The 22,623-nt window shown below is 61.1% G+C and overlaps 1 protein-coding gene across 2 annotated transcripts in view; it reads right to left on the bottom strand.

Annotated features, from left to right (window-relative positions):
• The window catches only part of SYNE3 (spectrin repeat containing nuclear envelope family member 3), a 69,167-nt gene that overhangs the window by 14,848 nt on the left and 31,696 nt on the right, over window positions 1-22,623 (bottom strand). For both annotated transcript variants that reach the window (XM_059685877.1, XM_059685878.1), the window contains exons 2-11: window positions 21,425-21,580; window positions 16,787-16,959; window positions 15,054-15,363; window positions 10,801-10,962; window positions 9,265-9,612; window positions 7,555-7,691; window positions 6,605-6,779; window positions 4,361-4,543; window positions 2,721-2,864; window positions 1,809-1,943 (exon numbers count right to left, since the gene is read on the bottom strand). In XM_059685877.1, coding sequence (XP_059541860.1) covers window positions 1,809-1,943; window positions 2,721-2,864; window positions 4,361-4,543; window positions 6,605-6,779; window positions 7,555-7,691; window positions 9,265-9,612; window positions 10,801-10,962; window positions 15,054-15,363; window positions 16,787-16,959; window positions 21,425-21,568 — 1,911 coding nt within the window. In that variant the 5' untranslated portion in view covers window positions 21,569-21,580. The remainder of the gene's footprint in view (window positions 1-1,808; window positions 1,944-2,720; window positions 2,865-4,360; window positions 4,544-6,604; window positions 6,780-7,554; window positions 7,692-9,264; window positions 9,613-10,800; window positions 10,963-15,053; window positions 15,364-16,786; window positions 16,960-21,424; window positions 21,581-22,623) is intronic.

Genomic DNA, 22,623 nt, shown 5'->3' with positions numbered 1-22,623 from the left:
ACCCAGGAACCAGGAGGTCACGTTTTGATTCCCTGTCAGGACACACACCCGTGTTGCGGGCTCGATCCCCAGTAGGGGCCGTGCAGGAGGCAGCCGATGGATGATTCTCGCTCATCATTGATGTTTCTCTCCCTCCCTCCCTCTCCCTTCCTCTCGCTGAAATCAATAAAAACACGTGTTTTTTTCATTATAAAGCTGAAGTTTGCTGCGTCTATGGGCTCTGTGGCACCTAAAGGGGTGGGGTCAGTGGTTCTTATTTCCCTACGCCCCCTGCCTCAACCTGGGGACCAGTAGCTGCTAACTTAGTAAACGGAGTGAAATGAATCCATCTAGACCTCAGCCCTCATGCAGACCGGGGGCCTAGCTGGGTAGGGCTGTATTTCCTGAAACTCAGGGGGGTTTGGGTTGCCCTGGTGGTGACGGGGTGGGTGCCAGCAGAGACAGTGGGAGTGTGGGGCGTGGGGGGTCTTCTCAGGCCCTGCCCACACCCACGTTTATTGCGGCCTGAGCTTAGAATCTGCCTCCAGTTACCACACAAACACAAAGAGACGTTGGCAGCTTTAACGACCACGTGGGCTGCGCAGGAATGCGGCTGCTCCATAAGCGGATGGAGGACCGCACTCGGGGTTGTTCGCCTCCCAGAAAACCTCGCGGCTGGAGGCACCGGAGGCCACCCCCTGGGGAGGGCGCACCGCCCGCCTCCTCCCGCCTTGGTGTGGCCACCGCGGCCACTTACATTTTGAAAGACATTATTTTTTCTAATAATTACTTTCCTTTTATTTACATTCCCTACTGTAGAAAGGGCATTATATTAAAGTGTTAAGTGGTGTGGCTGCTGACACTATCTGTGAGTCTCAGGACTGCGAGGAGGCTGTTAAGAACACTTGTTATTAAGGGCATGTCAGCCGTAGGGTGGGGAACCCTCAGACTGTTTTCCTGAGTGAGGCAGCCTGAGGGCCGGCTGTGCGCTCCTGGGGCTCCAACTGGTGGGTTGCAACCCCTTTGGGGGCCGAAGGACCCTTTCACAGGGGTCGCCTAAGACCATCGGAAAACACATATATAATTACATATTGTTTTTGTGATTCATCACTATGCTTTCATTATGTTCACTTTGTAACAATGAAAATACATCCTGCATATCAGATATTTACATTACGATTTATAACAGTAGCAACATTACAGTTACGAAGTAGCAACGAAAATAATTTTATGGTTGGGGGTCACCCACAACATGAGGAACTGTATTCAAACATGAGGAACTGTATTCAAGGGTCGCGGCGTCAGGAAGGTTGAGAACCACTGCCTCAGGGAGATGTTGAAGGACCTCAATCTCCACTCCCACCGCTCACAAGGGAGTCCACCTTCCGTAGCACCAGAATGACCCAGGCGGCCACTAGAGGGCACTGCAGGCACGGCGCCAGGCCACCAGGTGCACCTTTCAACCTCACCCTAAGGCGGCAAGCGTGTGGGCCACTGCCCGCTGGGCTTCGGGGAGCACCTGCACGGTGCCCTGCTCTTTGGCCCCGGCCCAGGCGGAATTGTACGTTTACTTGTTGGCTGCCCACTCTGTCCATCTACCCCCTGGAACGTCACCCGGGAGAACAGGGGCCTTGCCTGCTGGCTCAGCTGCCCTTGCCTAGGGCCCCGATCACTGCCTGGCATACAGGAGGCGCTCAATGATGGTCTGATGAGTAGGTGAGGGAGGCAAGAAGGACAAGAGAAAGGAAAAGAAGCGCTGGCAGGAGGGAGGAAGAAGAGGGGGGACTCGGGGAGGGTCAGGTCCAGGCCGGTGTCTGCACGGCCCTTACCTCCAGGGACCGCTGCAGGGCCTGGCAGTCGGCCGAAAGCTGGTCCATTCTGTGCTGGTGGTTGGGGTTCCCCTGGATGAAAGGCCTGGTGGCCTCCACCTGCACGCCCAGGTCCAGCCCCTCTTCCTGCAGCCCCTGCAGCAGAGGAAGCAATGAGGGGGCTGACCCTCCTGCCTCTCGCAGGGGTGCTGATCAGGGTGGGGGGACTCTGAGTGGGACGCGGTGGAGGGTCTCGGAGGGTGGGGCTCCCCAACTCCTGCGGCTGCACCTCATGGCCATCTGACGGCCCAGTCTCAGGACCGGTGAGAGTTTTAATGCGATGGAGATATTCTGAGGCACCATGAGAATACAAACTCCCATCGGGACTCCTCCTGGCGGCCAGCCCGCGGTATGAAGAATCCACCCCAGCTCTGGCTGGAAAGCCGCACACGCACCACTTCTAACACCTTCCCAAGAGCACTCGCCACTTGCAGCTGAGCTGTGCTTGGGTTAACAGGTACTCGTTAGGAGCCAGCAGCTCCTCACCCAGCGACAGCGGTCACCAGCGCCGAGGGGCGTCCCCGTGTGGTTCAGAACGTTCCTTCTCAGAGCCAGTAGGGGCCTCTGCACTCACAGGAACACTTAGCAAAGCAACTTTAAAAACACGGCCAGTGTGGGACTTTGGAACCGCGGAGTAAGCAGAAAGGCAGCTTATCGTCTTGGAAGCTGGAGAGTCAGCAGTCTGGAGGCGCTGAGGGCCCTGCGAGGCCAGGAACCCCCAGGAAATCAACCGAGGTGAAAGGTCAGGGCACAGCGAGGGGCTGAGTGTGCGGCTGGGGCCGGCGCTGCTTGGCCGGTTTCTAAGGAGGGGCTGCCTGCCTCCTGGTGCGCGGAGCACCTGAAGAGGCGACTCAGGCCCCGCAGACCCCTCACCTGCAGCCTCGACAGCTGGGCCTGCTTCCCAGGAAGGTCCCGCTGAAGCCCATTCTCGGCTCGGGCCCTGGTCTGGAGGTCCGAGAGCGTCCTCTGCAGGGGCTCGATGGCAGCCCCGAAGTCTTTGTGCTGAGCAAGCAGGCTCTGGGGACACAGAACGGGCAGCACACAAGTGAGGCACTTTCCTCCCAGCCCAGCTGCTTTCTCCGGGGCCGCTCACGCTCACTCAGGCGGCGCCGCCTCCAGGAAGCTTTCCAGAGCTCTGGAGGGGCTGAGCGCCCTCCCCAGGGTCACCATAGCGCCCTCACAGACAGCTCCTCTGCCCACTGCACAGAGGCCAGCAGACTACGTCTCTACCCACACCCCTAGTCCCCCCAGAGGTCTGTTTGTTAATAAAGTTTTATTGGGACACAGCCATGCCCACTCCTTTGCAGCTGCTCTCTTGCCGCAGTGGCAGAGTTGAGAGCTGCAGCAGAGAGCGTCTGCCTTGCAAACCCTAGAATGTTTGTTACTGGGGTCAGTGAGATCACAGATGTGCAGTTCTCAGCATGTGCCCGGCCCTGTCAGTGCCTCACAGACCACAGTTATCACCACCATCATCACCATCATCACCACCATCATCATCACCACCATCATCACCTTTATCACCTTTATCACCACCATCATCACCATCACCATCACCGTCATCATCATCACCACCACCACCATCATCATTATCACCACCACCATCATCACCATCATCATCAATCATCACCACGACTATCACCACCATCACCTCCGTCATCACCACCATCACCATCATTACCATCACCATCATAGCCATCATCATCATCACCACCATCGCCATCATCATCACCATCATCACTATCATCACCACCACCATCATCATCACCATCATCACCATCATCACTATCATCATCACCATCATCACCATCACCATCACCACCACCATCATCATCACCACCACCATCACAACCATCACCACCATCACCATTATCACCTCCATCATCACCACCATCATTATGACCATCATCACCACCATCACCACCATCATCATCACCATCACCATCATCACCACCATCACCATCATAATTATCACCACTACCAACACCATCATCATCATCATCACCACCATCACTGTCGTCATCAATCATCACCACCGCCATCACCACCATCACCATTATCACCTCCATCATCACCACCACCACCATCACCACCATCATCACCATCACCATCAGAGGCTCAGCAAACATGTGCAGAGAGAATAAACTGTCTGCAGCATGCCACATTGCATCTTTGATTCAGTGCAGTCATTTGGAAACGTGTCCCTAATAATAACAGCTTCCAGTTAACCAGGTGTCAAAAGCTCACATTTTTTTCCTGCATTTTCTCATTGGACACCCCAGTCCCTGCGGAAGGCAGTTCAGTGACTGCAGTGCAGCGAGGGGACCGGAGGGCAGAATCAGGGGCAGAGAGGCGGCCAGGAGACCAGAACAACCACACAATCATCCCCCCCAGTCCATAGACGAGGAGCCCTTGGTTGGGGCAAAGGGATGTGCGCAGGGCGCACAGTGCACGTGCTGGGGCTCAGGTCCGAATGCGGCTGCCTGCCGGGAAGGGTGGCCGTCCTCAGCGCTCACCTGCAGCTTGCTTTTCCTCTGCAGGAGGCTGTTGTGGAGCAGGTCCCTGTCCCGCACGGAGCTCGTCACCTGCTCCAGGAGGGCCGTGGCTCTGTCCTGGCCGAAGACGCTGCCCAGCAGGTCTGTCTTCAGCGGCAGCATGGTCAGCTGCTGCTTCAGGCGGGAGCTCTCGGCCAGGGCCGCCTGCAGAGACAGGCTGTGTCAGCCACGGGCAGGACGGGCAGCGGAGCTGGGCACCCGTGCCGGGAGCGCACCTGTTTGCTCTGACCGCCCAGGCTCTGAGGCAGCAGCAAACCGAAGAAACAGGCCGGCAGGAATGCGCGAGGGAGGCCTGAATTTCAGGGTCAACTGGATTCCTCTCACCCCACACACCCATCTTATCAAAGCTGAGCACCCTCATCAGCAGATGCTCAGCAAGTATCTATAATAATAAAAGCGTAATTGCAGATCGACCCAATGCCGAACAGTGGAACGTCCATCTGGACGACTTCACTCTGATACCCACTGGCGCCAGGCGAGCCAAGGCAGGTGCGATGCGATTGGTCGGGGGCCTGGCCATCGCCCATGATTGCCCTGCAGAGGGAGGCCCAGGCCACCAGCCAGCAGGGCGATCGATCAATTGGGGGGCTCCACGATTGCCCCAAAGAGGGAGGCCCAGCACGGAGCCCCAGCCAGGTGGGCAGAGCCTACCTCTTTGGGGCAATCCATCGCGGGGCTCCCGGACTGTGAGAGGGCACAGGCTGGGCTGAGGGAACCCCACCCCCAGTGCACAAATTTCATGCACCAGACCTCTAGTTTGTAACATAGAGTAAGCTGTCACCCGACCTGCATGTCTTGGAAATCTGTCTCTCCATTCCCACTGCCACTGTCCTCACAGCAGCCAAACTCAACCAAACCAGTCTGATCCTCTACCCAGTGATTCCTTCACCAACAGCAGTGGGCCACCCCTAGGTGGTCTGGAGGACATTCTGAGGGGGCTAAGGGCCTATGGGAGCACAACCAAGGGGAATTCAGGACGGCTCCCCAGAGGAGGTGGCACCTGAATGGAGTCCTGATACATAGGAGCTCACCAGGCAGAGAGGACCTAATGGGACTCAGAGGCCTCCTTGCAATGGGCAGCTGCTCCCACACAGCCTGACCTCTGCCCAGCCACCTCCTCCAGGAAGCCTGCCCTGACCACATGCCCAGCTACACTCACTCTTCCTGCCCTAAGCCCTTGCCAAGCCTCAGGCTCCTACTGATTAGCCAGTTGTTTGGGGTAAGGCCCAGAGTCCTAGAGGCCAGGGGCCTTTTTGTCAGCAGGCCTGCGTCCTTCCATTTTTACCTGATGATGTTACTGAGTCACTGAGCGAGGCACAGGGCTGGGACAGGGAGAGCAAAGACCAGCCCAGGCAGGTAATTGCAAGCCAGGCTGACAGTGAGTGTTTTCCTAAAGTTTCAACCGAGTGGGTGCTCAGGGCAGAAGTGGATTTCCTGGGTGGGGAGGCAGTACTCACAACCTCCCTGGAAGGGCCATGGGAGTCTGGAGGGAGAGCAGCATAAACATGGCTGACACATAAACACGCATGCGTATCCTGCGGATGAGGGCATGCACTTTGTGATCGACCACCCAGAGGTCAGGCCTCAGGAGGTAGGGGTCACCTGCACCCCCTTTTCACCAAACCCAGACATAACAGCACAGGGTTCAGCATGCAGGCTGGGGAGCTATGACCATGAATTGGACTATATCCTAGCTGGGAGGCCTTGGGCAGCTCTGAGCCTCAGTCTCCTCATCGGTAAAGTAGGGGTGCTCACACCCCAGCTCGTGGGGTTGTCGTGAGGCCTAAACGAGACGATGCCTATGGAGCCCTTAGCTTGCAGGACCCACTGCGGACACACAAGGAAAGTCAGCCCTTCCCAGCTGCAGCATTTACCCGGCGGCCCTGGGTTGAATTGTGTCCGCCCCCAAAGGTTTGGAGCAGTCCAACCCTCCCCCCCTCAGACTGTGGCCTTCCTGGGAGGGGGTCTGGGCGGAGGTAGCGGGTAGAAGGGGGTCACCCAGGCACCAGCTCTGCCTCTGAACAGGACCTTTGCCTCCCGTGTTGGTATGTCCTGGGCACACGGGACTCCTGTGCCAGACCCGGGCCAGTGAGCTCCGCCCAGATGTCAGAGGGCCCGGGAACACGCCTGCCCTGCGAGGGTGATGCAGGTGCTGCAGGTGCCTGGCTGGTGGCCGCCGGCTTCATGGCCAGCCCTCCCTCTTACCTCGATCTGCGGCAGGAAGGTGTGGATGGAGGGCAGGTCCGGCAGGCTGGCCGTGACGTCCAGGAGCCGCTGGGCCAGCTCCCGCCACAGCTGCAGGTCCCGCAGAGGCCGCTGGAAACGCCGCCACAGCTCCACGCCCGCGGCATTGCGCAGCCGGGCGCTCTGCCCTTTCATGCTGCGAGGGCCGAGGAGGGGGGAAGCCAGCCAGGAGAGACGGTCAGTCCAGGAGTGCGCTCCGCCCCGACCCCAGCGAGCCCGGCCTGCCTTGCTCCCAGGGCTGCTGCCCGGGCGGTCCCTCTCCTACGGCACCGGGTGCTGGGCGTCTGCACCGCAGAGGCCTCGCCCGCTGGATAACAGGGCCCTCGAAACAGGGCAGCCCTGGCACAGGCTGGCAGCCCTCCCCTCGGCCACTGCCCGGTGGCCCCAGCGCCCGTGTAACTGCACAGGGAGACGGGATGGAAGAGGGGAACGAGCCACTTCGCACGGAGGAAGCCAGCGCCGGCCTCTTTGGGGAGTGAAATGTAAAATACTACATTTTAGTATAGTGACCGGCCTGGCTCAGTGGTTGAGTGTCCACCTATGAACCGGGAGGTCACGCCTTGATTCCTGCTCAGGGCACATGCCCGGGTTGCGGGCTCAATCCCCAGTAGGGGGTGTGCGGGAGGCAGCCGATCAATGATTCTCTGTCATTATTGATGTTTCTCTCTCTCCCTCTCCCTTCCTCTCTGAAATCAATAAAATATATTTATTTAACAAAAAGGGACCATGACGAAACAGAGCAGGCTTACACCCTGGACGGCCCGGCGCTGAGAGGTGCGGGAAGTACGCACGTTACCAGGTTGCAAGAGAAAGCAGCCCGCCTCCTGGAGGCGGCCTCAGATGGGGAGAGAGGGCCCTGAGTCCCGCCCCCGGGCCCCGAGTCCCGCCCCCGGCCCCCACAGCCCCCACACCTCTGGAACTCCTGGATGGCCTCGACGACGCTGTCAGGGAGCTGCTGCAGGTCGTGGGGGAAGGCGATGAGCTCCCTCAGCTGGGCCTGCAGCCGGTCCACCCGGGGCTCCTCTGTGGCCAGCGCCGCCCGTGTCGCCTGCGGCACAAACGCCCCCCAAGGGGGTGGTGAGTTCCGGGACAGGACAGGGTGTGTGCTCAGGGCGATGAGCATGGCTGGTGGGAGTGGGCCCGGGGGAAACTGCTCCCCCACCTCCCCACCGCGCCTCTCGCCAAGCTGGTCTTTCTCATGATATCACCGCCCCCAGCGCTGTCACAAACGCCAGCACCTAACAGCACAGGTGCCAATCCCTAGGAACACTGACGCCGTGCTGCGTGCTCTGGGCGCCTCATTCACTCGAGCCTCTCAAGGATTCTGGAGGGCAAGTCTCTGTGTCCCCATTTCATATGCAAGGAACCTCGTCTAAGAGTTTTATTTTTTTGTTAATCCTCACCCGAGGATATTTTTCCATTGATTTTTTTTTTAAAGGAGAGTGGAAGAGAGAGGGAAAGACAGAGAGAAGCATCGATGTGAGAGAAACACATTGATTGGTTGCCTCCTGCATGAGCCCTGACCAGGGCCCGGGCCAGGGAGGAGCCTGCAACCGAGGTACGTGCCCTTGACCGGAATCGAACCCGGGACCCTTCATTCCCCAGGCCGGTGCTCTATCCACTGAGACACACCGGCCAGGCTCTAAGCACTTCTTGTTTTCCGGAGTGCGTAAGGAGCCGTGGGGGAGGGCTGTTACCAGCACCCCAGTTCCGCCTTTGAGATGAAAGTCATTCTCCCGAGGGCATCTCGTTGGCAAGGAGAGGAACCAGGGCTTGAACCCATCAATGTGATCCCAAGGCCCCCGCCCCTAACCACTGGCCACCCCTCCACCTGGGGCCAGGCGGCCAGTGCTAACGGGAGACAACCCCCTGGGCACGCAGTTGGCCATCGCAGTGGCACGGGGCTTAGATGAGGGGGAGTGGGCCCTGGAGGACGTGTGCCTCGTGCCTACCCCCAGGAGCAGAGTTCTGCCTACGGGTGAGCATTAGGGGGAGAGAACACAGGACAGTGGCGAGTGGACGGGGCCTGGGCGGGTGGGTTGCTTTCAGACAGTTCCCCGAACGGAACTGACGCTGAGTGAACCCGTTAATATTAACGACAGGAATGGGGAGGTGTTTACCTTTATTTTAAAAATCTCTCTGTCCACAAGTCAGGCCTCCTGTGCAAGGGGGGGTGGGGGGGGGGCTCTGATTGGACATCACGTCTAAGTTGGAACCCACGCCCACCCTCCCCAGGGTGGGCATGTCTGCTCGTCTCCCAGACCCCCTGTGGGTTGGTCACCATCTCTAACTCGGAGTTTTCCCTCCGACCTAACGCCTTGCTCCGTGCTCAGGAGGCCCACTCACATCCACCTCCAGGCAGGGCCGTGCGGGCCCGGAGACAATGCGCCTCTGGTCCCAGTTACCCACGGGCTCATCAGGGGATCCTAGGGTGGTGGGGACAAAAACATCCCTCCGGGCCTCAGTCTCCTCTCCCGGCAAATGGGTGCACACACCCAACGTGGGGTAACACCCCAAGATCCAGGAGAAGCGGAGTGTGTTTAGGGCTCACCGTGATCCTCCCGCTGCGAGGGTGAGCTCCAAGGGGCGACACCCCAAGCCGCCTGGACCGCGTGGCTTACCGAGTAGAGTCTCCAGCGGGCCACCAGCTCGTCCTCGGTGCCCGCCTTCGCCGTGGGCTGCAGGCCCTCCTCCGCCAGCCGCCGCAGGCCCTTCCGGAACTCTCCCAGCTCGGCCTCCAGCTGCGCCCTCTGCTGCTCAAAGGCGCCCGTGGACGCGAGCAGCCCCCGCAGCCGCCCCTCCTCCTCCTCACGGAGGCCGCGGAGCTCCTCCAGGACTCTCCGCATCTCCTCCAGTTCCCGGGTGATCTTCTCGGCACCCAGAGGAGAGGTGTTCCGGATGACCCCCTCCGCCTGCGCCTCCAGCCGCCCCAGAGACTCCTCGCCCCTGGGGATGTCCTTGGCGATGTCCTGGGGGGGGGGGGGCGCGGGAGGAGAGAAAGCCACTGAGGCCCAGAGCCCGGTCCACGGGGGACTGTCGGCCTCAGTGGCCCTGACGCACATCGTGAGCCTGTCACTCCCCGCCCGCCTTCCCAGTCGCCTCAAAGCCCAGGAGCACTTCGTCTCGGCGGGCCCGTCTTTAACACCCCAGACACTGGCTAGTCTGCCTGTCTAACAGGCAGAGCCGGCTCAGCAGAGCCTTCGGCCGCAGCCGCGTGGGGCCAGGCAGAACCCCACGACCCCATGTGGTTACAATCAAGTTTCTTTTTAAAATAAATGGTCATTGGCTTTCAATTATAAAAAACTTGTTCTACAAACACCTTTAAATCTATCTTATCTGAAATTGCCTTTAAAATGAAGTCTACAGGCCTTAGGTGTCACTGTCCAGAGTTTTGAGAAATATACATGCTCATGTCGTCCACCTTGTTATCAAGACATACAGCATCTCCAACATCCTGGGAGATTCTAGAACTTATTTGAAATCATAGGAGACGTTATCTATTGGAACTGGCTTCTTTCACTCAGCATAATGCTTTTTCAGATTCTGCTGTATCTCAGTACTTCATGCCTTCTAATTGTAATATTCCTCCATATATAGATATATATATTATGCAAATCGACAGAATAACCAGAACGACCGCTCAACCAGTCGCTATGAGGCTCACTGGCCACCTCCTGGTCCCTCCCCCGGCCAGTAGGCTCCAATCGCCCAATGGCAAACGGGGAACTGGGGGCAGGGGGCGGGGGGAGAGTAGGCGGTGGGGGGCGGGCCAGCTGCCGGGGAAGATGGCCCTGATCACAGGCCAGGCCTAGGGACCATACCCACACATGAATTTTGTGCGCTGGGCCTCTGGTATATATATACATGACATTACATTTATTCAATGCCCTACTGACACGGATCCGAGTTGTGTCCATCTGGGCTCCCCTGACAGGCCCCGGGCGAGACCCCTGGTCTAGACCACGCTGCCGTGGCTCTGGGCTTCCAAATGCCCTGCTGGCTCAGGGGTTTCCATGCGGCGGCCGAGGCCCCAAACTTCTCCTCGCGTGGGACCTGTGGGCGTGGAGGTCTGCACCCCGTTGGCCCCGGCTCCCCGTGACATAAACGCGAACCTGTGCGGGCTCCCCCGCGGCCCTCGGTGGACACAGCCTGGTTACCTGCAGCGCCGAGAGCCGGCGGCCGGCGGGCAGCGAGCAGCTCCGCCCCACGCAGCCGTTCACCTTCGCCACCACCGCCTGCAGCCACCGCTGCAGCTCGTCCATGTCCGCCTGGAAGCGCTCGTGCTCCTGGGTCACCTGCTCCAGCAGGTCCACTCGGTCCTGGGGGGGGGAGAGGACCGCCATGAGGGAAGCCTGGCCGCCTGGCCTTGGGGCCTGCGTGTGTGTGTATGTGCGTGTGTACGTGTGTATGTATGTACATATGTGCGCACATGCATGTATGCATGTGTGTGCATGTGCATTGCGTGTGTGCACACGTGTGTGTGCGTGCATGTAGGGGGTCTGGGATTCTGGGACATTTCAGCCCTTTTGCTGGAAATAAAGAAGTCCCAGACACCCTTCTCTATCTTTTTTAAAATATATTTTTATTGATCTCAGAGAGGAAGGGAGAGGGAGAGAGAGAGAAACATAAATGATGAGAGAGTATCATTGATCGGCTCCCTTCTGCACATCCCCCACTGGGGACTGAGTCCACAACCCGGACATGTGCCCTGACTGGGAATCTAACCGTGACCTCAAGTTCATAGGTCAACACTCAACCACTGAGCCACACCGGCCGGGCTCTTTCTTCTCATCTTCTTAGACCCAAGCATTCGGGGCTGGGCCTGTCCCGGGAACAGCACTCAGTCGGGGGCCTGGTAACAGCAACTGCTGCCCCAGACACTCACCCGAGCATCCCCGCGGCGCCAGAGCTGCTCCGGGAACAGCACGGACAGTATCAGCTCCCCGAACCCTCCCAGCCACCCATCCCGGCAGTACTGCTAACCCAGTCCGACCGACAGGGAAACTGAGGCCCAGAGAGGTGAAAGGCTGTCCCAGGTCATCGCCTGCCGGGAAAGCACCCAGGGGCAAGCCCAGGCGGTAAGGCTGGTCCTGGGGTTTCCGCCCGTGATGATGGCGTGTGCCCCGTTTCCTCCCGAGGGCGGGGAGGGCAGTTCTACCTCTGACAGTCCCACTGGCGTTCAACCCACACGGGGGACAAGACGGTCTGAGGGGGACTGACCTTCGGGAAAATAACCGTGTTCCTGACAGAAGACCTACTGTGCGCCTAGGAACTCGGTTTTTCCAAAACAAACCCCTGATCACGGCACCATCTCTTTAAACCCCTTCCTGGCTCCCTCCTGCCCCCAGGCTCAGGTCCAAGTGCCACAGCCTGGAGGTCAAGGGCAGATGCGGTCCAGACCCTGAGCTGGAGAGCCCACTGCCTGCGACTGGAACCCTGGCCCGCCTCGGGCCTCCCCATCGGTGTGGTGTGTTAACAGCACCTGCCTCACTGGGTGCCGTGGACTGAACGTCAGAGCCGTAGCTCCCGCGAGCAGCACCGGCAGCCGCGAGCGCGAAGGGACGGAGCACTGCTGGCCGGCACCGCTGGCCTGCTCTGCGGGGCTACCCTGCAGCCCCCCTGCTCTGCAGAATCGCCCGCTGCCCGGCTCAGTGAACAGCCTTCGCTGCTGTGGCTCCTGCTGGGGGACCGAGGCCCCCACAGACAGGCTGCCCTCGTTGGGTTAGCCCCGGGGGCAGCCATGTGAACGCTTCCCGAGCGGCAGGAAGAGTGCAGGGGGCGTGCCTGCAGCGGGGTTTTCCACGGGGGAGCGAGGGGGTTTCCATTTCATAAGCGGTTAAAAGCACCTGAGCGCCGACCGGCCTGGGCAAGCACGCTCCTGCCTAGCTTCACCACAACCACCAAACCCGCCATCACACCAATGTCCAGCTGCGAGGCCACCCGGCTCGCGCAGGGCCTTGGAGCCAGGACTCACAGGGCCCGTGTCGGGCTCCCTGTCACAGCTCTAGACCAGGGGCTGGCCAAGGGCAGACCGTTTGCTTCACCGCCCGGTGGTTTCTGTCGCAGCTACTCCACCTCCCAGGCGCTGCTCCTGCCCTAGCAGCTCAGAGCAGCCCCAGGCACCACGCCAAGGTGGGGTGTCTTCTGGTAAAACCAAAATTTTTACTTCATATTTATACATGTCATGGAATATCCTGGTTTTTATTTTCCCTGCAATCATTCAAAAATGTAAAAACTGCCCTAACCGGTTTGGCTCAAAGGATAGAGCGTCAGCCTGTGGACTGAAAGGTCCCATGAAAGGTCCCAGGTTCGATTCCGGTCAAGGGCATATACCTGGGTTGTGGGCACATCCCCAGTAGGGGGTGTGCAGGAGGCAGCTGATTGATGTTTCTCTCTAATCGATGTTTCTAACTCTATCCCTCTCCCTTCCTCTCTGTAAAAAATCAATAAAATATATTTAAAAAAATGTAAAAACCACTTTTCGCCCACAGGCCAGGCGAAATCAAGAGGTGGGCTGGATCCGGCCCGAGGGCCGAGGTTTGTGGAGCTGAGCTCTCGGCCAGGGGGCCGGCCGTGCCCAGCAGCAGGTACGGATCCAAGTCAGACGCTCTCAGCTGGGAAGTGTGGGCAGACAGACGCAAACGCTTCCCTGCTGCTGCACACGGCTTGAGGGGCTGCTTGTGAAGCAGAAATGCCGGTCCATTCCTCAAGCCTTCGCCCCACCATTGCCAGGAGGAGGAAATGCCCCCATTGTAGAAACGGGGAGACCAAGGCCCGGGGCCACGCCTCCAGCGAAGAGCTGAGAACCCCCGAACGGAGGCCAGGCTCGCAGCTTCAACAGCTCACGCGCAGACGGGAACAGGCTGCTCAAACCCCAAAGGGGACTAGGCACAGCCGCTCCTTCGCGCTGCCCTGCGGCTGCCCCTTCACGGGCCATCTGCCTCCATCCAGGCTTCCTCCTCCCGCAGGAAAGGCTCGTTTATGAGACAAAGCGGCTCGGGAAGCCCGCGCAGGGGTCAGTGCGGGTCGGCTCTGACGGTTACAGATGCTGTAATGAGGCAACTTCTCCAATGAGCGTGCGGCTGGCTGGCTGGCGTGCGTGCGTGTGTGTGTGTGTGTGTGTGTGTGTGTGTGTGTGTGTGTGTGATGAGGTGCTGGCACCTGGGACAGAGTAAATAAAGCCTCGGGGAGAGGCCCCGGACAGGACCGCGGCCAAGCAGGGCAGCCATCCAGACGAGCTCCGTGCCAGGCGGAGCGAGCAGAGAGCACGGTCCAGCCGCCGCCGGGCCCCACGGGGGAGGATGACAGGGTGACAAATGGGAGAGTGCGCAGCCTTTGCTCGTTAGACCAAACAGCGAAGCCACCTGCGGCTGGCAGAGTTGTCAGGGTGTCAAAACCCAACTAGCCAACCAGGGCGGCGCGGACGCAGCTGGGCACGGGCTGCGTGGACGATGTGATTCCTGCCCAGATGCCGGACGAACGCCCCTGTGAGACAGGAAGCAGGGGAAGAGGACGCCGCCATGGCCCTGGCCCTGGCCCTTCAGGAAATGGAACCGCCCGACTAAAACCCCTCAGCGAAATAAACATGCAAGACCCCACTGGCTACCAGCCTGCTCTCTCCTCGCTGAGGGCAGTGCTCCTGCTCACCCCCCACCCGCCGTGACCAGGCGTCCTCATCAAGAATCTCCCTCCAGCCCAGCCAGTGTGGCTCAGTGGTTGAGCGTCAGTCTATGAACCATCAGTCAGTAGGTCAACCACACACATTAAGCACCACCTGTGTATGCAGCACGGAGTGACACTGGGTGTACGGATGGGAGATAATGGGTAGATGGGTGGGTGGGTGGTGGAGGGATAGTTGGATGGGTAGACAGAAGATTGGCAGGTGGGTAGTTAGGTAGTGAGTGGGTAGATGAGCAGATGGGTGACAGGTAGTGAGTGAGTAGGTAGGTGGGTGAAGGGGTCAACAGTGGTGGGTAGTCATAGTGGAGAGATGGATGGGTGAGTGGGTGGGTGAAGAGGCGGGCGGGTTGATGAGTAGGTGAATGAGTAGGTGGCTGGCTGGGAGGGGGAGTAAGTGGTTGTCAAGACGAATAGGAGATTAGTTAGGTTGGTGGTGAGCAGTGAGAAAAGAGATGTATGGGAGGGTGGGTACTTGCATAGATAGCTGGGCAGGTACGTGGAGGAATGAGGCGGTGAATGGGGGACAGTGAAAGGGAGATTTGGCAGTGCAGTGGGGACATAAGTGGGTGAGTGGACAGGGAGGTGGAGAGAGGGATGAATGCTGGTGGGTGGGTGCTGGTGGGTGGGGAGCAGTGGGGAGTCGATGGGTGGCTGGATGGTTACTTAGCAAATGGTGGGGTAGACGAGATGGGAAAATGGCAGGAGGGTAGACAGCCCACTGCTCCCCGACCTGGGCTCTGGCCTTCACGGCCTCGTACTCGGCCTTCATCCTCTTCTGGGCGTCCTCGTCCACGCTGGGGTCCCCGATCCTGTGGAACAGGGAGGCCGCCTCCTCCAGCAGCCGGTCCAGGAGCACGGCCTGGTGGCCCACGTCGTGCAGCAGCACCTGGGCCTGGCCCAGCTGCCACTGCTTCTCCTTCAGGCCCAGCTGCAGCTCCACGGGCGGCGCCAGTGCCACCGTCATCCTCTGGAACCAGCGGTAGAACTCGTCGCGGGCCAGGAGGTACTCGCTCCAGTGCAGCCACACCCACTCGATGCGGCTGTGGGCGCAGAGACACGGGCCGTGACCAGCCGCTCAGCTGGCTCCGGGGACGGGGGGCTGTGGGAGGGGCAGGGGGACGCCCTCTCGGGGCCTCAGCGCCGCGTGGGCAGCTCACGGACACTCGGATTCCGGGTCTCCGTTCAGTCCTGCCGGACCGGACCCCGTGTCTGCGGAGTAAGCTCCCAGGGGCTAAGGGTCAGGGGGGCTCAGTTCCAGATCCGCTCTGAGACCCGCAGCCTTGCTAATGCGGCTTATGGAGCCTTAGCTACCAGCACCCCAAATTCCAGCCCTAAACCCCACTAACAGATACCAAAATGCCGCCGGGAGTGTGTCTGATAATTTGCAGGGCCCAGCAGTATCTGTGGGCTTGTCACCCCACAGTGGGGACAGAAGTTGAGGGCCTGCGTGTGGGTTCCAGGGACGCCATAAACTTGCTGCACAACCCTGCCTCCTCACTCGCCTCAGTTTCCCCATCTGTAACATGGATGTGGCCCTGTCTGTGCGGTCACATCGAGCCACTTGGGAATTCCAAGTGACAAGGGATGAAAAGCAAAAGTGAAAGGTCCCCCAGCTCACTTAGCATCCTGGTTTTAAGATGGTGCTTGGCCGGCGTGGCTCAGGGGCTGAGCGTCGACCTGTGAACCAGGAGGTCACAGTTCGGTTCCCAGTCAGGGCACATGCCCGGGTTGTGGGCTCGATCCCCAGTGTGAGGCCTGCAGGAGGCAGCCGATCCATGATTCTCTCTCATCTCTCTCTCTGTCCCTCTCCCTTCCTCTCTGAAATCAGTAAAAAATATATTAAACAAAAATGACGGAGCACCCGTTTGCTGAGGGCCTACTGTGCGCTTTGCTATCTCCCCCTTCCATCCTCCTGACAGCCTGCAAGGAACATCTGATTATACCCATTGTCTAGATGAGGAGCCTGAGGCTCAGAGAAGTCAAGTAACGTTCCCAAGGCCATACAGCAAGTCGCCGCCAGAGTGGGAGGCCCCCCTCTGTCCAACCCCCATCCGCCCGCCTGGCTCCCCACAGGCCGAGAAGCTGGGCTAAAAGGCTAGCAGGAGACAGCCCCCCTCCCTCCTCCGGGGCCATTCTCCCATTCGGGGCCATTCTCCCATTCGGGGCCATTCTCCCATTCGGGGCCATTCCCTTCTGCTGGCGATGGGCACATGACAAGTCAAACCAGAATTAATTGTTGGCAAAACAAGCTGGGCTCCCACTGTCTATTCTCATCGTTAAGCTTGAATATAATTAGAACGAGGCAGGCAGGGCTGGCTAACATCCCAAGAGAACGCCCCGTTCCCAGCGAGCCCGGCGCTGAAGGAATGTCCCTTGGGCGGGGGCGCCAGGCCAGGGTGGCAGTGGGCAAGCAGGGTCGGGGGCAACGGCAGACAAGCCCGGCCAGGTCCCCAGCGGCCCTACCTGTGACAGTGAATCATGTAGGTGACCGTCTCCTCCCACTGGGCCTTGATGTCCCTTAGCCGCGCCAGGACCGCGGGCTTCTGGTCCTCGGGGCAGCAGGCCAGGAGCGCCTCGGCCGCCTGCAGCACCAGGTCCACCTTCACGCGCCCCTCCGGCTCCAGCTGGCATATTTTCTGTCGTGGGCACAAAAGCCAGTTTCTAGGGGTTAGGCAGAGTGCGAGCGGGCAGAGCCACAGCCGGCGTGTGATGGAGGAGCCTGGACTCTGAGCCCGGAGGTGCTGGGGCTCGAACAGTGGCCCCCGCACCTTCTCCGGGGCCCGGGCAGCCTGCGGCGGCTCTGAGGGTGGGCGCAGGAGTGAGGGTTATGTAGGAAGCGGTCAGCTTGTAAGGGAAATGGTTACTGAATTTCCCAGGGCAAACAGAGCAGGGGAGGAGGGGAGAGGGTATAAGAATGAAGAACTCTGTACATGACCAGCAACACATTTTCCAGGAAGATCTGCCCGCCATGACTGGACAGAGGGAGGTGGAGACATATTTTTAAATAACCCAATAGGGACAATAAGACCGAGGCAACATGAGGGGAGGGGGGACTGTTAACCCCAAAGTGCTCCGCCAATGAGGAACCGGGGAGGGAATCACACCGTAGAGATAAACAGCCGGTGATGGCGGCCCTGAGTGCACCTGCTCAACCACACACCGCTCTTGTAAGACCGCATTAAAGGTCTCGTGTTCGCCATCCGTCATGGCTCCGGGCCCGCTATTTGAATTCGGACAGGTGAGCGTCTCTCGCAGGTGAGCACTGAAGGACAAACTGTCTGATGCCCTGAGTTCCCTCCCTTCCTCGCGTGGCCCGTTCCTTGCTGTGTGAGCTCAGACAAGTTTCATGATCGCCCCGGACTTGGTGTTACCATCTGTAAAATGGGGACGTTCAGAGTACTTAGCTCTCAAATTCTCTTTTCAGAATTAAACGGCAAAGTACGTGTCACGGTGTGAGGCTGCGAGACTGTGCTTCTCGGGTCTATGTGGGGAGCGGGGCTGACCTAGGACCCCAGCCAAGGCCTCGCCCCTCGGCTGCTCCCACCAGCTGAGGCAGGCCCGTTCCTGGGGAACAGCGGGCTCCAGTGAGGGGTGTCTGGTTCAGGATGACCCATGGCCTTGCCAAACCCCCTCAGAACGGTAAGGCAGTCTGAGCCGCTCCCCCTCCCCTGGACTCGGGCCGGACCTGCATTGGACGGGCCTCCTCCCTCCCAGCCTCTCTGGCTCCGGCCCCAGGAACATCCCGCAGGTAATCTCACCCCGGCTTGGGCTGCTCGGAGGACCAAGACTAACAGACAACGTGCTAGCTATTGTCACTATTAACCGTGATCATTCCAGTTCTTTGGCAACAAAAGCTTGGTCCAAGTCCAAGGCCACTCCCTGGTACTCCCGCTCCAGGCCTTGACCTGGGAGATGGCGGCTCTGCCCCAGGGCTCTAGGGAGCGCAGCCACAGGGAGCACGTCAGCACTGGCCTGGCTCACAGCGCACCCTCCAGGGCTGACTGCTCACTGAGATCATCGTCTCCTTACCTTGGGGTCTGCATGTACCTCAAGCTCCCGCCCTCCCCAGCTGGTGTGCATGAAGGGGGCTGGCAGTCACGTTCACAGGCTGATGTCCCCAGGGGCTGGTGTCTCTGACCCTCCCTGTGGGTGCGGTGGGGGAGGAGGCCACAGGTAGCTGTGTGATCCCAGGCAGGTCTCTCACCCACTCTGGGCCTCCCTTTCTCACCCTGAGATAACCATCCCTGCTTTGTCTACCTCACTGGGGCACTGCGCTGGGCCCAGCTCTGGGCACTGCACTGGGTACAGCTGTGAGCACTGCTCTGGGTACAGCTGTGGGCACTGCGCTGGGCACTGGAGTCCAGGAGGAACAAACATGGCGATGCCTGCAGGCTGGGGGGTCTGCAGACAGGAGCACAGAGGCTGTAGAAGGGCCAGGAGACACCATGTATTGTTGGAGCTCCAAGGTGGGGAGGGGATCCAAGAGGGCTTCCTGCGCAGGCGGCACTGGCACGGAGCCTCCGTGATGGGCAGACGGTTGAGATGGGGCTTGAACAAAGGTGAAGCCAGCAGGGCACACACAGAGCATTTAGGGACAGAGCGTCCGGCTTTGGGAAGCCAGGCCCCAGGAAATGCTGGCACCCCCTGACCAGAGGGCCCGGGGCCGGCTGGCGCTCCCTGTGGCTGCGCTCCCTGGAGCCCTGGGGCAGAGCCGCCATCTCCCAGGTCAAGGCCTGGAGTGGGAGTTCCTGGCTGCGCAGGCCCAAGGGCAGGCGAGGAGGCTGGGAGCAGACGGAGAGATGAGCCGGTGCCTAGGAGCTGCTCCCGAGGCCCCGGGTGGCAGGACGGTCCGAGTGCCTGCACCCTGCACCCTGCACCCATGGATGGCTCTGCCGCGGGCCCTGCGCCCAGCCAGGCACGCCAGGCATCCTTCCCCTCGACCCTCGCCCTCCTGCAAGGCAGCACCTCGCCCCTTCCGGGGAGCACGCCGAAGCCCGCAGCTCAGAAAACTCGCCAGGGTGCCACCACCATAGCCGGGACTCAAACCCAGGCCTGGGCCCCGGACTCAGGCTCTCAGCCTCTGTGTCCTGCTTCCGGGACCACAGCCTCTCGGGCTCCCACCCAGACGCCTCACCTGCACGCGGGTCCTGGAAGCTCAGCCCACAAGGGCTGAGCGGTTCTCCCGTTTCACTGATGGAGAACCGGGTCGTGGGAGGGCACGGGACTCGCTCCCGGCCACACGCCTCAGAGCTGGATGGACGCGCACCTCCCGGCCACCCAGCCGGCGGGCCCTGGCCTGGGCATCACCGAGCTGGTGGAGGGGCCCCAGGGAGACTCTAGACGCCGGGGGAGGCCCCGGAGCCGGAGGCGAAGAAGGCACCAGCCACTGGCTTTCACCAGACCACAGGAGTGAGTGTTTTTTTATTGCAAAGTCGGTTTTGAAATGTCAAAGCAAATAGCAGATCAGCACCCCTGAGCCTGTGGGAGAGCACGTGGGGGAGCGCGTGGGAGAGCTGGGGGGAGAGCCCCTGGGCACACCCAGGACGAGGCCTGCTCCCAGGCTCCAGGTCAGGTTCTGGCCCCCCCACCCCCACGGAAGTGCTCCCTCGGCCTCCAGGGCCACTCACCCTGGCCTCGCCAATGGCTCTTCCTAAGAACCACCCTGGCTTCCCTGAGGCCAGACCACCAGCCAGGTCGTGACCTGCTGCAAAGGGTGCAGGTTCCAAAGGGACCGGGCTGAGACAGTGAGTGTACCGCCAGGCGGTGGTGTCTGCAGGCAGAACCCCAGGGGTGGGGGGCAGAGGGGGGGGCAGGAGAGATGCGGGCAGGGAGTGTTTCATTTCACACCCACACCTGCACCCAAACCAAAGGTGTGCCAAGTAGAGGCAGCAGCACAGACAAAGGTGTAGCGATAGGCAGTTTAGGAGGTTTTCTGCCGACAGGAGGAGGCAGTGCTTGGAAGGTGGGGTTTTGGGGATGGGGGTGGGGGCAGGCCGTGAGGCTGGAGAATAGGGCTGTGCAGACAGTGAGTGACTTTTCCAGGTGATGGTATTTCTTCGGTGGGCAATGGGGAGCCACGGATGGCTGTAGAGGAGGAGAATAACATCACCAGATCCTTGCTACGGATGGATGTTCCTCATTCGTGCTTGTGTGGCCGCCCAGACCATGTGCACACCTGTGCCCTGTTACACTGTGAACCTGAGCACAGGGCCTGCCTCACCCACCTCCCCGGCCCAGGTGTCCGCACTCAGCCCTGTTTTCAAGCCTCAACCAGATCAACGCCTCGGATTTGGGCCCGTCACTGTGTCTAGGAATGCGTCTCACTATTGAAAAGTGCGGACAATAAAACCACCCTCACAGGGCTTTTGTGAAACGAAACTGGAGCCCGGATAGTGCAGCCGTGAGCACAGTGGGTGTTGAATGAGCCTCAGCTCCCCGCTCCCAGTGCCTCCGGGAATAATCGTCCGATCATGAGGAGCTGCCATCTGAGGAGGGAAGGGGCTCTGGGCTGCCAACTCCTCTCCCTCAGTCCCCGACCTTCCAAACCTCCAACCCACTGCCCCTCTGTTACAGAAGAAGGTCGAGGGCCTCGGCTGGTATTCCAGGCTGCCACCCTCTCACCCCGCCCCCTCTGCACCTCCATACGCCCTGAGCCCTGCTTGGTGCATGGGGGCAGGGGGACCAGGCCCTGGAGAAGCCAGAGGAGTCACTCTCATGGGGCACAGCCCCTCCCCAGGCCCCGAAGGCCAACCTGGGCCCTCCCAGATCTGGCCACCGGGAGGGGGGGAGCCAGGGCTGGGCCAGCTGGGCTGGGGACCCACCTGGCTGTGCGTGCCCCTGCCAGGCCAGGAGGGCAGAGGGGGGCTCTGGACCCTTACCCTGAAAGTGGCCCAAGGGAGCGGAAGCAGTGGGTCCCCTGGTGCATCTCAGAAATGCCACCTTCCGGGCCCAGCCCCCTCCGGGATCAGAATCTGCACTTAAACCCCAGTCCCCGGAGACTGAACACCGGAGTCTGAGGAACACAGGCGAGTCCCCCCGCCCCGTGACAGTCCCCGTAAACCTGGGGCTGAGCTGGAGGGGCGAGGCCAGGCCTCTGCCTACCTCGGTCTCCCGCAGCCGGGCCTCCAGGGCGGCCCGGGGCCCCTGCGTGTTGTCATTGACCTGCAGCCGCTCCTGCACCGCCTTCATCCACTCCCGGGCGTCCTCCACGCTGCCCTCGAAGCCCTCCTGGGGCTGCTGAGTCATGGCACCTGCGGGCTGGAGGCAGGACCAGGTGAGATGGGGCAGGTGGGCGGGACGCAGGGGGCCCAGGGCAGGTGGGTGGGGGCCAAGGCAGGCAGGTGGGTGGGACACAGGGGGCCCAGGGCAGGTGGGTGGGGGCCCGGGGCAGGCGGATGGGGGGCCCAGGGCAGGTGGATGGGGGCCCAGGGCAGGTGGATGGGGGGCCCAGGGCAGGCGGATGGGGGGCCCAGGGCAGGCGGATGGGGGGTCCAGGGCAGGTGGATGGGGGCCCGGGGCAGGTGGATGGGGGGCCCAGGGCAGGTGGATGGGGGCCCAGGGCAGGCGGATGGGGGGCCCAGGGCAGGCGGATGGGGGCCCAGGGCAGGCGGATGGGGGCCCAGGGCAGGCGGATGGGGGGCCCAGGGCAGGCGGATGGGGGACCCAGGGCAGGCGGATGGGGGCCCAGGGCAGGCGGATGGGGGGCCCAGGGCAGGCGGATGGGGGCCCAGGGCAGGCGGATGGGGGGCCCAGGGCAGGTGGATGGGGGGCCCAGGGCAGGCGGATGGGGGCCCAGGGCAGGCGGATGGGGGGCCCAGGGCAGGCGGATGGGGGGCCCAGGGCAGGCGGATGGGGGGCCCAGGGCAGGTGGATGGGGGGCCCAGGGCAGGCGGATGGGGGGCCCAGAGCAGGCGGATGGGGGGCCCAGGGCTGGCGGATGGGGGGCCCAGGGCAGGCGGATGGGGGCCCAGGGCAGGCGGATGGGGGACCCAGGGCTGGCGGATGGGGGGCCCAGGGCAGGCGGATGGGGGGCCCAGGGCAGGTGGATGGGGGGCCCAGGGCAGGCGGATGGGGGGCCCAGAGCAGGCGGATGGGGGGCCCAGGGCAGGCGGATGGGGGACCCAGGGCTGGCGGATGGGGGGCCCAGGGCAGGCGGATGGGGGACCCAGGGCAGGCGGATGGGGGGCCCAGGGCAGGTGGATGGTGGCCGGGAGGGTGGGGGAGACTGTGCCTACGGACAGGTCCACCCCACCCCTGTGCTCAGACGGGGGACACAGTCCGGGTGATTGTGTTTGTCAAAG

The sequence above is a fragment of the Myotis daubentonii genome, chromosome 1 (assembly GCF_963259705.1).
Source record: "Myotis daubentonii chromosome 1, mMyoDau2.1, whole genome shotgun sequence".
Classification (NCBI taxonomy): Eukaryota; Metazoa; Chordata; class Mammalia; order Chiroptera; family Vespertilionidae; genus Myotis; species Myotis daubentonii.
The sequence above is the reverse complement of the archived record's forward strand: the minus strand, read 5'-3'. Positions and strand labels throughout refer to the sequence as shown.